General features: G+C 31.4%; 1 protein-coding gene across 1 annotated transcript in view; it reads right to left on the bottom strand.

The window, feature by feature from the left end:
• The window catches only part of GNAI1 (G protein subunit alpha i1), an 88,215-nt gene that overhangs the window by 25,039 nt on the left and 48,313 nt on the right, over positions 1–14,863 (bottom strand). The window contains exons 2-4 of the mRNA XM_074194022.1: positions 8,583–8,625; positions 8,348–8,489; positions 1,815–1,972 (exon numbers count right to left, since the gene is read on the bottom strand). Coding sequence (XP_074050123.1) covers positions 1,815–1,972; positions 8,348–8,489; positions 8,583–8,625 — 343 coding nt within the window. The remainder of the gene's footprint in view (positions 1–1,814; positions 1,973–8,347; positions 8,490–8,582; positions 8,626–14,863) is intronic.

Genomic DNA, 14,863 nt, shown 5'->3' with positions numbered 1-14,863 from the left:
AAATTCAAACACCATTGAATATTAAAGGTTATAAAATGGCCATTTTGAGAAATTTTATTTTTCCAATAAAAAATTCAGGGCATGTAAAGCATTTCAATTAAAATCTTTCTCTGTCTGTCTGTCTCTCTCTCTCTTTCTCTCTCTCTCAAATATATTGTAAATACTTCTTATGAGAGTCAGTGGGAGTGGGGTGGAGGAGAGGAATGAAGATCATTGATAGAGATGAAGTGAATCATTGGCTTCACACCATAAATAATGCAATAAAGGTAGGAAGAAAAGCATGAAAAAAGGACCAATCATCATAATTAACATTTACAAAACATTTATTATATGAATGGAACTGTATTAGGCTATGGATATTCAAAGCTGTATAAGATAAAATTCCTGTTTATAAGAATCAGATAATGAAGATCAATAGGCTCAAACATAAAAAGTAACACTATTAATGAATAAAAACCCAAGAATATTATAGATAATCATCACTAAATATGTTCAAAAAAGATAGCCTGTGAAATGAGACAGTGAAGAAAGACTTCACCATTCACATAATTCATGAGTTATGAAGTTTATCATGGGCTAATTCGTGTGTGTGTGTGTGTGTGTGTGTGTGTGTGTGTGTGTGTGTGTGTGTACGTCTGTCTGTGTCTGTCTTACTGTCTTTTTACGTGAGCCCTTTCATTCTATTCACTAATTTCTCCATTATCTTATTTTCAACATTCCATGCTACCTTTGACTGCACTATTCTTCTACAATTTATCTAATGGTCATTTGAACTCCAAAAAATCAACAATAGTGACAAGATAGTGAAATCATCTTGGAAAATTCAGGAGTCACAGAGAATGACTTTTAGAAATGTTAAAGAGTAAATAATATCAAATTAACACTAGATTTTTTTCCTTTATAAAAGTTTTTGTAATAATCTAAAACATCTGGGTTAAAATTTCAAAGGCAAGCAGGATTTTGTAACTATTTACATTACTGGGGTGAGTTGGGGAGGATGTTCTTTAATAAAACACCATTTAAAGACCTAACTTCTATATTCTCCTCATATGATCTACTGCAATATATGGCATGCTCATGACCATTTTGAAGCAAACACTTATTTATTGCCTTGTGAGGAAAATCAGAGTACTTAATCTCCCACCTAAGAACTTGGCACTATCCAAAGGAATCCCTCCTCCATGTCCACATAGGTCAACCATGGTTTCTTAATATTAGGTTAGAAAAGGGTTTTTTAATTTGTTTTGTATCATGGACCTCTTTGAGAATTTGGTCAAATCTACAAACCTCTTCTCAGAATGTTTGATCTGTTTTTAAAATTCATAAATGAAGGAAATACTAAATTTCAATAAGGGATTACTTAAAGATATAATTTTCCCCCCATCCAAATTGTAGGAACCTCTGAAATCTATTCCCAGGTCCTTGGTTAAAAACTCTTGAACTAGAATAATAGCAGTGCTATAATACAATTATACACTAATTTCTCTGGTCCCATCTAGACTCTTAAGATTCTCTCATATCCCCAATATTGGCATTGGTGATAATTTTTCCCACTGTAAATGTGTTTTTAAAAAATACCCTTGATACATATTTTCATTAAAACCACATGCATTCATTTCTTCAGGCACTTATAAACACAAAGGAAAGAACTAGAAATGATACACTGAAGCATATAAAATAAAACATCAAAGACACTGAAATATTTTGAATTGTGTAACAATGCAACTGACAATTTAGTAATAAAAATTTGGATTACAGGTACACCTGTTTATAATTATTAATGATATTTCCATCCTGAAATTAAAATTACTTACTATGCAGCAGAATCATTAAGTTGGTACTCTCTGGACCTGTTGAAACAGGCTTGTACTCCACTATCTTTCCATAATCTTTTGATAACCCCTGCAAGTTCTGCAGTCATAAAGCCTTCTTCGGCAGCTCCAGCAAGAACAAAAAGTTGCCGGGCATCATCCTTAACAATTATTAAAAATAAGAAAAAGAAAGGGAGAGGGTAAAGAATTATTACAAAGCAAAAATACATGTTTCATTCTATTCTAAAAACAAAAACAACAAAAAACAATAAACATGTTCCTCTTTTGAATCATTGTCTTTACATTAAGAAACTTAAAAATGTTTGCAGAAACAGACTATGTCATTGCTGAATAATGTCACACTTGAAAAGTAGATTAGAAATGATCTATTTCAACACACTCATTTTACAGATGAGAAAGTGAGATTCAGTGAAAAAAATGATTTGTCCAAAAGGTTTCCCAGGTTATAAAACAGAAGCAGAACTAGAACCCTAGCTTAGACTTCTTTCTGTAACATGATGCTATGTTTTCTTCAGAAAAAAGAGCGCAGCAAGACATGCTCTCTGTCTTCAAGAAATTTATAATCTACTGTTACAATCTATAATATATAGGGTAATAAATGAGACAATATGCTTATAATTTCTAAAAATAAAATTTTGAGGTAGGTAATGTATTATAATCCTCATTAAAACAGATGAGGAGACTAGAGTTGAGAGAAGTATGAGACTAGTCCATAGTAACACAGCTAACTCATGTATTGTGACTTCAAGTAAGACATGCAGTTTCAAAATATTTATCCTATGTGAGATGTACTTTAACAGTTAATTTAGGCACCTAATAATAGATTCAGAGTAACCTAGTACTAAGGAACTGCCAATATTTTGGGGTAAGACTAATGAAGATTTAAGCTGGAACTTGAAGGACATCCTTCAAGCCATGAGAAAAAAAGCCATGAGATACTTTAGAAACTAGGTAAAGAAAACATAAGTACTCTAAGCAGAGGAAAGAGTATGGAATAAATAGTGCATTTGTCTGAAGGGCAATGCAAAGACTGAAATGAAGACAATAGAGTTCATTTTATTCCAACTAGAATTCATTTAACTAAATGAACCAGAAGATTTATTTTGTAGATTAGTAGGATGTAATATTGAGCAAGTAGGTGAGACTGGATCATTAAACATTCTGAATGATAAACAGATTTGGATTTGGAGATTTTTTTTTACCCTATTTGGAATTAAAAAAAGAAAATCTCAGATACTTTACACTGTGAACTAATGAATATAAAATAAAGGGTGAATTGAAAATAAGAATATAATGATTTTAAAATATTAAATGAAAAATTCATTTTAACTAGTTACATTAATTTTATACATTTATGGATTAAAATTTTTGATTGATATTTTAAATTGATTTTCTTAATTTTTATCTTCATTATACATAAAGGATATGGGATGTCTATGTGCATGCATGTCAAAAAGAGAGAAAATATCTACCTTATTTTTAACATTATTAAATGTTTATAGGATCAATTTCCTTCTGGGCTTCAACCTAAAATCTTTTTTTATTAAAATGCTACAATCTTGATCAAAAGCATGCTATCTGATTAAATATATCCAAAGTGCAGAGGAAAGTAACCAGGAATGGTTAAAGACCTTGAGGACATGTCGTGTGAGTACTGGGAGACTAGAGAAGAAAAAACTTATGGTAGATAGAATGGTTGTCTTCAAGTATATGAATAAGTATTATGTGAAAGCAGAACTTGAAGGATTCTGTTTGACTCCAGCAGGCATAAGAGGAATAAAGTGCAAAAAATTTCAAAGAGATAAAACAAATTTAGTTTTAATGTTAGGGACCCCCCCCCCAAAAAAAACAACAACAACAAAGCCCAAGGACAAATTTCCAAAAGTAGAATAGGCTATCTCAAAAGTGATTGGTTTCCCTACTCTGAAGACATGTTCAAGTGGAAGTCAGTGACTACTATGGGGGTCTGTCATCATAGCAATTTCTTGTCAGATAAAGGTAACACTAGATGGTCTCTGAAGTTCTTTCTAATGCAGAAGTTGTGATTCTATATTTAAATGTTTCATTTTTACTTCAAAAACATCATTATGCTTTAGGGCAAGGATATCTCTATACATAGTAATTTTTTATATAAGTATACTCCACATTTTGCAACAGGAAATTAATTTTGGATTGATTTCTACTCCAACATCAAGCTGGACTTAGAAGTTATATTAGAAGACAGGAAAAGAATATAACATGTGTATTTTATTACTTAACTGAGTATCATTTTGATGCCATTAGAAAGAGTAGTCATTTTTCATCTTATCTCCTAAATTTTGACATTTACATGAACATTTCCAGAACACTGAACTTATTTGTATTTTTTATATAACATTTTATTGGATTTCTTAAAAGAGTCTATATTTTATGCATGCAAAGTTTAAAATGTAAACAGTTTTAAAAATATTTTCCTAACAGGTCATTTTTATCTATATAACTCAAGTATAAAGTTAGTATAGTTAGTATACTATTAACTATAATCTCTGTATTTAGTAGTCTTCAAAAGTTTCTCTGGCAAAACAATTCACCTCATGGCCAACTGGGCAATAAACTATTCAGAGCTTAACTAGACTATTTCTGGTATAAGACCATCTGATGTTCTTCCAGATGGCTAGCCTCTGCAAGAGTTTGCTGCCTACTCTGACCACCTTTCAGAAGAGTTGCCAACATGCCACAGAGAACATAAGCAGACTACAATACAGACTAAATTATACTGTAAATTTTTAAAGTCACTATAAGCCATTATTAACTCCAATTAAAAATATTATTTTTGGTCATTATTAACTCCAATTAAACATAATATTACTTAAAAGGTGAAAGATCTGATTACAGCATCCTTTTCCAATTCTGAAGTATTATGAATTCAACTAAAATCATGTAGTCTATATAAGTTTTTAATTAGTATTTATTTTTTAACCCCTTACTATTTTACATATGTTATGATTAATAAATGAATAATTGCTTTGGCCATCTTTGCATAACATCTCTTAGCTGAGCTAAGTAGTTAAAAGTCATGATCCTCCATATAAGTATTCACTTTAGGCTATATTCTGTATTTTTAAACAAACTAGAAAAATATTATTTTTACAAAAAAGTGATAAATTCTAGAGAAGAGATTTTGATGGAATTGGGAGGCAGAACATATTAGCTGAAAGGAAACAGAGCCTTATTCTTGCCAATTCATAAAGCTCATCATTTTTCCAGACGTGAACAAAATATGAAAAAAAAGTCTTCCAGATGGGATCATAATACATAAGCATATGCTTTCTTTTTTTAGGAAATTTCAAGAATGCATGCAATCTCTTACCACATGTGATATATCCTTAATAAACTCAATAAAAACATGTCCTTAAAAGTCTACATTCCTGTGATTAATTTACAAAATTAAAAAAAAAATATTTGCTACTATCCAAAATAATCCCTTAATATAATCTAAACAGCAAACAATTAATGTAAATCATTTCAATTTATTTAAAAAAGCTCAAATTTAAGGAATAAGCAGAGATATTTGTGGAAAAGAACTGTAATTATAGCATTAATTATTTTCTTAATAGCTGGATGGGTGGGGGGGAGAAGAAAACCTTCTGGTTACAAACTCATCTAATCTTACAAGCAAGATCTTAGAAACAGAAAGGGGGACTCTAAAAAAAAGAATTTTCACTACACTTATTGATGATATTTGTTCTCTTTCTTTTGACTTTCTAAAAGGACCAACCTCACTAAACAATGTAAAATCATCCAATTGTCAATAGATTATTAATATACATAAACATCTGAAAGAGACTTAGTAGTAAGTTGAAATGAATATGTACTTATAACATTTAGGTTATTTCATATATATGTATATATATTCATATTTCTTTTTAAATAATCACTGGCATTGAAAACAAACAGTGGGAAACAGGAAGAGAGTTTGCAAACAAGCCAATAGGACCTTATGTTCCGTGAATTTAGAACGTAATGGGGATTCACAAAAAGCATACAAAAATGTAAAAATTTTTATAAAAATGGGAATAAAATGCATTTATAAAAAATTTTGCCAGAAAACAGTGTCCTCATTTGTAAAATAATAATAAAAATAAAATCTACCTCCTTGGTGAGAAGCAGGTTGTCATAAGAAGCAAATGAGATAATAATTGTAAAACACAAAGCAAAGTGACTGGCATTAATAATAATGATAATAGCTAACATTTATATAAAGCAATTACTATATAAATCTTAGCTACTGTTAATATTATTAAAATATACTGAATTAAAGATAAATTTTTCTAGATTAGGAAGGAAAAAGAGTTCTAATTTGATATGATGGATAATAGCTTAAGTTTTTGTTCTAGGTAGTAATGTGAAGAAAAGGATGCTTGTGGAAGAATTTTCTAAGATCTTGTAGGAAGAAATGAGAAAAGAAAGGAGGAAAGAATAGAAAAAAGATGAATAACAGGGATTACAGTCTACATGTGAGGTCATAAAAACCTAAATTAGAGTGGTGTCCATGTAATAAAAACCAGGAGCTATTATAGGGCAAAACCCAACAGATCTGATGACAGACCATATATAATTTTTTAAAAATTTACTTTAATTTACTTCTAAAAGAACATTTGGCTTAAAGAACAAAATCCTACCTCTAACGAGGTACTACCCCAAAATATGTTAAGATCATAAAAAAGATTTCTTGATAGATTAAAAAACAGAAATCTGTTTAATGATTCCAACTGTTAATGTCAAATGAGATATAAAACAAGATTAGAAGTATGGTAAAATAGAAAGGGCCCAGATCCAAAATCATGCTCCTTACTCTAATACTGCTTTTTGTGACCTAAGTTGGAATGCAATTTTGGGTTAAGTCACTTAATATGAGTGTGTGTGACTCAGTTTCCTCATCTCTAACATGATATTGACTCTTAAAATTCCTTCTAATTTTAAACCAGTCTTCAAGGATCTAACTTTTAATCTCTCTCTCTTCTCACAGTTTTATTACTGTGTCCATCATATTCTGTATCCTCCCACCAAAACAAATCTTGAGCTTTTCTACTTCTATGTAATGCTTAAGGTGATCTGAAAGGATTGAAGGTAAAAACATAATTATAAATCTAAAACTGGAAGAAATCTTAGAGCAAGATCATTGTCAATGAATAGGTTATCATGTTGGTCATGTGGGAGATAGTTACAGCTGACAGTGACAATCCTCTCATTTTAAAGTTTCTAATGTCATGGTTTTTAAGAAGTATTCCATTATAAATATCCCCTTGTGTACTTTTTTAGGACTACTGGAGGCCCTCCTCTGAGGATTATTAGTACTTAAAGTGAACCTAGTCAAAATGGAGAATGATTTTTCATAGTATATAATCAAAAGGATTAATTGTATTAATTAATATAAGCAAAATTAATTGGGAATTGTTTCATCAAAAATATAAATGTGCATATATATATATATATGCATGTGTGTGTATAAATACATAGGGTTATTTCATCTCAATTGTAGCAAAATTTCAAATGTAATCAAATGTACAGTTTAGACTCCAGTCTTGATTTTGGAGGAGAATGAGATTTTTGGCAAAATATAACACCCATTACTCATGTTTGAAAGGGGATTCATTTTATAAATGTGAGTTCAATAGAGTATTTTGGAATTGTAATGACTTTTTCTTAATGAAGCTCAAGGAAATTACTATGGAATAGTATATAAGGAGGTTAAGGGTTCAAGGTACAGTAGTCAGTCAATAAGTATTTATTAAGCAACTATTATAAACTATAGCTATGTGATACTTGGGGCTGAAGATCTGCAGCCCTTGTGACTCTAAAACAATAAATTCAAGTAAAATGAGTTTCTTCATTGGAAATTCTCTACCCTGTTGGTATCACAGGTCTAGACTAAAACAAAAAAGTAACTCTGTAACCTGTGGGGTGGGGTAATAATGAATATTCTGATAAAAAGTAACTCTTAACCTTCTCCTGCTAAAAAATCAACACCACATAGTTTTACTAAAATTTATTGCATGGGGCAGCTAGGTGGTGCAGTGGATCTAGAGCACTGGCCTTGGAGTCAGGAGTACCTCGGTTCAAATCTGACCTCAGACTCTTAATAATTACCTAGCTGTGTGGCCTTGGGCAAGCCGCTTCACCCCATTGCCTTGAAAAATAAAAAAAAAATCATTGCAGAATATTACTGCTATGCAATTTATTCTTTTTAATTTAAAATGATTAATGCATAACGCCTGCTAGGAGTTGGGGGCATGCATACAATGAATGAAGCAATCCTTAGTCACAAGTATCATATTTAGAAATGGAAGAAATAATGACAAGTATATAAATTCAAAGGTAGTTTAAAAAGAAGGGCACTGACAGTTGGGGAGAATCAGTAAAGTTTCCTGAAGATAAGACTACAAGGTTATGTTCTTGAAGAAAACAAAACAAAACATGAGTCAAATTATTCCAATATTATGTCAATTAAATATGACTGCCCCGATGATACTTACTGCTCTGGCAGAGTCTCCAAAGTCTATCTTTAATCTTCCCATTGCCCTAATAATAGCAATAATTGACTGAATGGTATTGCTGTAAACAACTGCTTTATATTGTTTACATTCTTCTTCGGAATACCCAGCTTCATGGATAATTCTAAAAGAAGGAAAAATTTAAAAAAAATTATTTCCCTTATCAGAAAGATATGTTCAAACTAGAAATCTTACAATGATTCTGAATTCTACTTACTTCATTTGTTTTACAATTGTGCTTTTCCCTGATTCACCAGCTCCTAAAAAAATAAAGAGGCACACAGTTAGAAAAGCCCTTTGAGCAATATCTATTATTATAGAATTTAAGTTTTGTTAGTTTGTTTTCAGAAAGTTCTTTTATCTTTGAAGAAGCTCTCATGAAATAGGTCATTCTAAATTACTTCAAGAGAGGAAATAAGGAAGTCTTAGAATTATATATATATATATATATATATATATATATATATATATATATAATTCTAAGTTATCATTATCAGCATCTTCTCTCAAAAGGCTATTTCTATGTCAATTATTTTTAGCATATTATTTGTAACTGAGAGGCATAGTGGATAGAAGGAAAATCTTAGAACTTAAGAAACATACAGTGGCTCCATAAGGCAAGGCAAGTCACTTGAACTGGACAACTTTCCTAAGTCAGTTACAAAGAGGATGCTGATTTGTATTGATAGAATGAGTTTTCACATTTGGGAATTTTCTTACATCAGTGTAATCATATCACTATCTTATTTGCATTTATATTTCCTAAACTATCTTAATCTTCTATAACCTATAAAATATTTAGGGAAGGGAAGGGAAAAGAATACTGGAAAAAAAGTAGTGGAAAAACTGAGGAAGATTCTATTGCATCTTTAAACTTTCCAACCAATTAGGACTCTCTAAAAATGGGTAGCCAAAAAAAATGGGAGGCAATATTTCTGTTATTCTATGATTTTAAACTTGCTCCTTGCAAAATAGTATTTTGCTATCATGTATCCTAATACAGAAAGTAGTTTAAAAACATTTTTTAAAGTACTTTAAAATTACTCTCATTTTATAATTTCTAAAATCTGAATTTCCCTCTGCTAGCCAGTGTTCTTAGATGCTAATTGGCCCCTCCCCTTCATTATTCCTTAAAATACATTGACATTAATTTTTCATATATGCATAGACATATATGAAATTACATGACTGAGAATATAATAGGATACAGAAGAATATGCACACAAATCCGGAAACAGATTTGAATAGAGGGGGGAGGGGGAAAGGCCATTTATTAAATATTATTGTCATGATAGGCATCTTTTTTGTGCTTTTCTTGGAATTCATAATTTGGAATGGGGGGAGGTTCTTGCAGAGGGAACAAAATTTTGGTGAAAAAACATAAGAGGAAGAGAATGAGCTGAGTTGATTTCTAAAGCAGTATTTGGAATGTTCATAAGGAGAAAAAAAAAGAGAAACAGTATTACCATCCTTCTAAGTGTAAACCTAAACATTGAACTGCTCCTCAGGGTATGTCTAACCAAGTGCTACACAAATCCAGTTCTTTGAGCTTCAAATTAACCTTCTTGATTATTCAAGGCTTAATTATCTAGTGGTTCTTATAGGATTTTGCACACATAAGCTTCCTTTTTTTTTTTTGTCATTCTGACAAAGCTACTCAGAAAAAGGCAATGAAGTCAACAATTCACAAAATAAGCAGAGGAGAAAAGCAGTTATGTGCTAAAATTGGGTTTGGGATTAGCTGGGGATTCAATTATCCATGGTATTTCAGACCTATATTGCTGCAAATAACAAATAAAAAATAAAGCTGAGGTGAATGCTTGGGGAAAAAAGAAAATTATCATTCAATAATTTAAGAAATTATATGCAATGCCCACTCCACACAAAGCAGAAAAGAAACAAGAACTGGAAGCACAACAATGCCATTTACAGTCTGAGCTTTCTAGGGTATGTGCCAATGTACACAGTTCCAAGATAAACACCCCATTACTTATTAATCAACAATAGTGTTCTTGGCACTGTGAAAATCACAATCTCAGTCTTTACAGCTTGGTGAAGATAACTGTTTTTCAGTATTTTAGAAGTAAACAATAGTAACTCATCATCATCAGTTTTTATCAAAAGGAAAGAATATTTTTTTTCTGATTTCCCCAACATTTCTGAGATTTTTTTCTCACTTGTCCTCAATCACTCACTCATTAAAACATGCAGATAGTAACATCAACTATTAGAGAACCACTGTGGTAATAACCTCAGAAATCCGTGATTAATTCAAAGGTTCCCATATCCACTATTATAGGGTAGATGCTCCTTCTAAATTTTGGAATACATGTACACCCCCTGAGCAGGTAAAGAATTATTTTAGATAGTCTATATCCAAAAAGATGTTGTAAGATTTTTCAAAGAATGATCTCAGTGGTAGAAATTTTCTTTAAAACCTAATTTCCTCCTTACCTGTGAAGGTGATATGTGACAATGAATTCTTAATCTGACAAACAGGTCGAATGTCTAGGTATAATATATGGTATAAAAGCACTACAATCTGTTTTCAGTAAGAAATGGGATATTCCTTTGATTTAATTTGCCTTTCTTCTAATTTAGTTAAATATTATGAAATATATTTTTCTATGGAATGGATGACCAGAGGAATTACTACTTAGGCCTCTTTCAAAAGATCTTTCTCTTAATCCTTAGAGTCTCTTTCAAAAAATCTTTCTTTCAGTCAATCTTCCTGACTGATCTTCTTTTGAGCTCATAATAGCAATCTTGAAAATGTTACCAGCAAAAGTTCTAAAATTGTATATTCTGTTACAATAGGTAGTAAAATGAAAATAACAGGTTAAACTTAAATTATTAAAGTTCCAACTTCTGGCAATGTAGGGAAAAGATAGGAAAACTATTCTAGGTTAAAAAGTGAATGATTTTCCAAGAGATTTTTTGCCTAACTTTTCTTCAAGGACACATTCACATGACTGACCTTGCTTCCTGAGACTATGAGCAGGTTAATATTGTTGAATGACCCATTAGTCAAATATCAATCAAATCTACATGTGTAAACACTCTATTTTAGGTGAAAAATTTAAATCCAAGTTCAGAATTATCACACAAAGTAGATTAAAATATTATGAAATTAAGTTAATATTCCATTTAGAAGTTTAAAGCCAGATCATCATTTTATTGATTCATAAGCACAATTACATGTAAAATTGGATATAGACATATATGTGTAAACATATACATAGTTTAAGCTTCAATAATGAATTCATAAGTTGAATATTTGATCCTGAGCCCTTATGCTCAGCTTCCCTTATCTATTACTTCTGTAAAGGAGAGAAAAGAACGACTCACTAAGCATTGGATATCCTAATGATACCATGATAAAATGCAACACTCGTCTGCAGATTGCCCTCTTACTAAATTTCTTATTGAACTAGTTGACACTTTCCTTAGCCAGAAAGAGTAAAGAAAGGAAAGAAATGATATAGGGTATACTCAAGGTAAATCTTTTGGTTTGAAAGGCTTTGTCTTACAGCTTCACCAGTGGAAAGGGAAGACAGCTAATTTCAACTCAAAAATGAAACTAAGGCACAGACATTCAAATTTCATTCTTTTGTAGTTCCTATTCAGTTTTTTTAAAATTTGCAAAATAGTAACAGACAGAAATACTATTTTAAGGTCACTTACTCAAGTTCTACTATCTATGAATAATTAAGAGCACATACATTCATTAACCTCCCAAAAAGATCTATATCATGTTCAATTTTTATTTTCATTATGCCATATTGGAGAGAGTTAACCTAAGAAACAGGAAAGGATGGATTTAAAGTCTATCTCTCACACATACTACCTTTCAGTCCCTGGCAAATCACCTAACTTCTCAGTTTTAGACATCTAAGAATCTAAGTTGCTGAGAATAACTAGGATAACTTTTTTTAATCAGTTCCTTTAAGGTAATACAATGGGAAGATGTTAAGAAAGTTTTCTGTATTTTTCCAAATGCAGAGAGGAATATAACATTGGCATGCCACAAAGACATTAATTAGTATGTACAATTAATGTGAAGTTTCAATTAACTTGTTTTTACACTTGTGTTGTTAAAGTTTTAATACTTTTTTTTAAAAAGTTCACTTACAATATGATTGCTCTTTAATTATTTCAAATCTAGACAAGCCAAAAAACAAATGTGTACAATGGTGGCAAGAATGAATCTAAGTAAAAGCTCATACACTCATGGAATAGGTTTTTGGGGGAAAGTGGGGGGAGATCATATCTCTCACTCTCAACCTTCTTGGGCAGTTCTGCTAAAAGTCTAAGCAATACTTAAGAGAGCTACCAGGGGGTTGCTCATGTTCACAAAGCCCTGATATGACAGTTATGACTTGAATCCAAATCATTTAGGGTTTCAAGGCTAGTTCCTTCCATTAATTCTGACAGAGTCAAATGAATTATCATTGAAACACTAATATACTATCGATAGAATACTGAATTAGTGTCACCATTCTGGAAAGTGACTTTGAATTATGACTCCAAAGTCACTATATTGTGCATGTTTTTTGACCTAGCAATACTATGCTTATATGCCTCAAAACTACAAAAAAAAAAAAAAAACAGGAATCCAGGGTGGCTAGGTGGTACAGTGGATAGAGCACCAGCCCTGAAGTCAGGAGTACCCGAGTTCAAATCCAGCCTCAGACAATTAGTAATTACCTAGCTGTGTGGCCTTGGGCAAGCCACTTAATGCCATTTGCCTTGGAAAAAAAACAAACTCTAAAAAAATAAACAACAGGAATCCAAAGTGATGTCAGTCAAATTGAGAATGACATTTTAATGTAATGCAACATAATAAATGACGAAATGGACAGTTTTAGAGAGACGCAGAAAAATTTCATATGTACTAATGTATAGTGATATAAGTAGAACCAGAATAATTTACACAGTAAGGTTGTAAAACAACTATAAAAGACTTTACACCTGGGTATGGAAGCACACGTCTGTAATCACTACTATTGGGGAGGTAGAAGCTGGTGGACAGTTTGAGTTCAGAATTCTAAGATAACAAGATGCTCAGCCAATTGAGTCTCCACACCAAGTTTAGTGAATCTCTTGCTCTTTAGAGTCACTAGGCTCCCTATGGAGGGGAGAAAAAGATTGAAAATGAACGTTTGTACTAATCTTGTACTAAAATCCTTCTGTACTAATCAGTACTGGCACTAGTCTGTTGAATGACTTTTGCACTAATCTAGGGGGCAAAGAGTGATTCCAAAAACAGAAACTTAAGATCTATATCAATATAATAACCAATAACAATTTCAGAGGACTAAAGATAAAGCTTCTCCTAATGGAGAAGTGATGAACTCAAGAGGCCAAATGAGAACTGACCAACACGTCAAGTTATTTTACTTAACTGCATATCTTGGTTTGTTGTGCTTTTCAACTGGTGGAGAGATGAATTATGGTGATAGGGCAAACTGGTCCCCCCACCGTTTAAAAAAAAAAAGAGGATCACATAAACATTTTTGCTTTATAATACTGAAGAGAACAGAATGGAAAAATCAGAAGGAAATTCATACAAGCAGAACCTTTAAAATTATATGATAAAATTATGTATTTTAAAGGAAAAACATTTGCAGTTTTTTCTTTGAGCTTTTCTGTACTTTTATTCATAGAAATGCTCATTTTATTAGTTTTGAAATTGAGAATTAAATTTTTTTTAATCCACAAATTAATCTGGTCAAGAAATACTTCCAAATTTGAAACATATTGATTGAATCCATAAATGGAAAGCCTCACCTTCAAGGTCACAAGTCACTATTGAGCAGATGGTACCACAATGGAGCATCAGTATAGGACAAAGTTATGTTGAAAACAGAAATAGTGGTTTGAAAAATTAAACCACACAATTTACCCAGGTTTACAATAAAATCTGTCTTATGGTACTTTTTAGTTTTTTAGGAAAGCTTGGGAAAAGGTTAAAAGGACAATGTTTAAGAATTGTTCAGTGTAACTTCCAGCTAGGGTAGACTTTTAGACTTGATCTGTATTGGGGTCTTTTTGCTAAGGCTGCTATTTTCCTTCTCAGAAAGTAATGTTAGTTTGTAAACTGTTGAGCAAGACACAAAGACAGGTTCTCTAAAACTGGAATAAGACATTATTTGGATTTATATATCAATGTTATTGAAGAAAGTTATTAAAATGCATGTTTTTATTTTAAGGAAAATATAAATCACATTTTCTCTAAGAAAATTAAAAAAAAAACCTGGGAGAAGAGGCAAGCTTTAATAAAAGAACTACTACCATGAGACATTCTCAAGGAATATTTGTTCATATTACCAGGATCACCAGACTTCTATAGGGAAAAAAGTTTGGAAAACAAAGATGAGGTAAATCATTAAAATGAATTAAAATGACTTTTCCACATTTCAATCATAACTAGTCATTTTCACAAGTCAAAAGGAAAAAAATGGTTGTTATAAAAACCAGTTGTTACTATTCAGTGGT

This window comes from Macrotis lagotis, chromosome 7 (assembly GCF_037893015.1).
Source record: "Macrotis lagotis isolate mMagLag1 chromosome 7, bilby.v1.9.chrom.fasta, whole genome shotgun sequence".
Taxonomy (NCBI): Eukaryota; Metazoa; Chordata; class Mammalia; order Peramelemorphia; family Peramelidae; genus Macrotis; species Macrotis lagotis.
The sequence above is the reverse complement of the archived record's forward strand: the minus strand, read 5'-3'. Positions and strand labels throughout refer to the sequence as shown.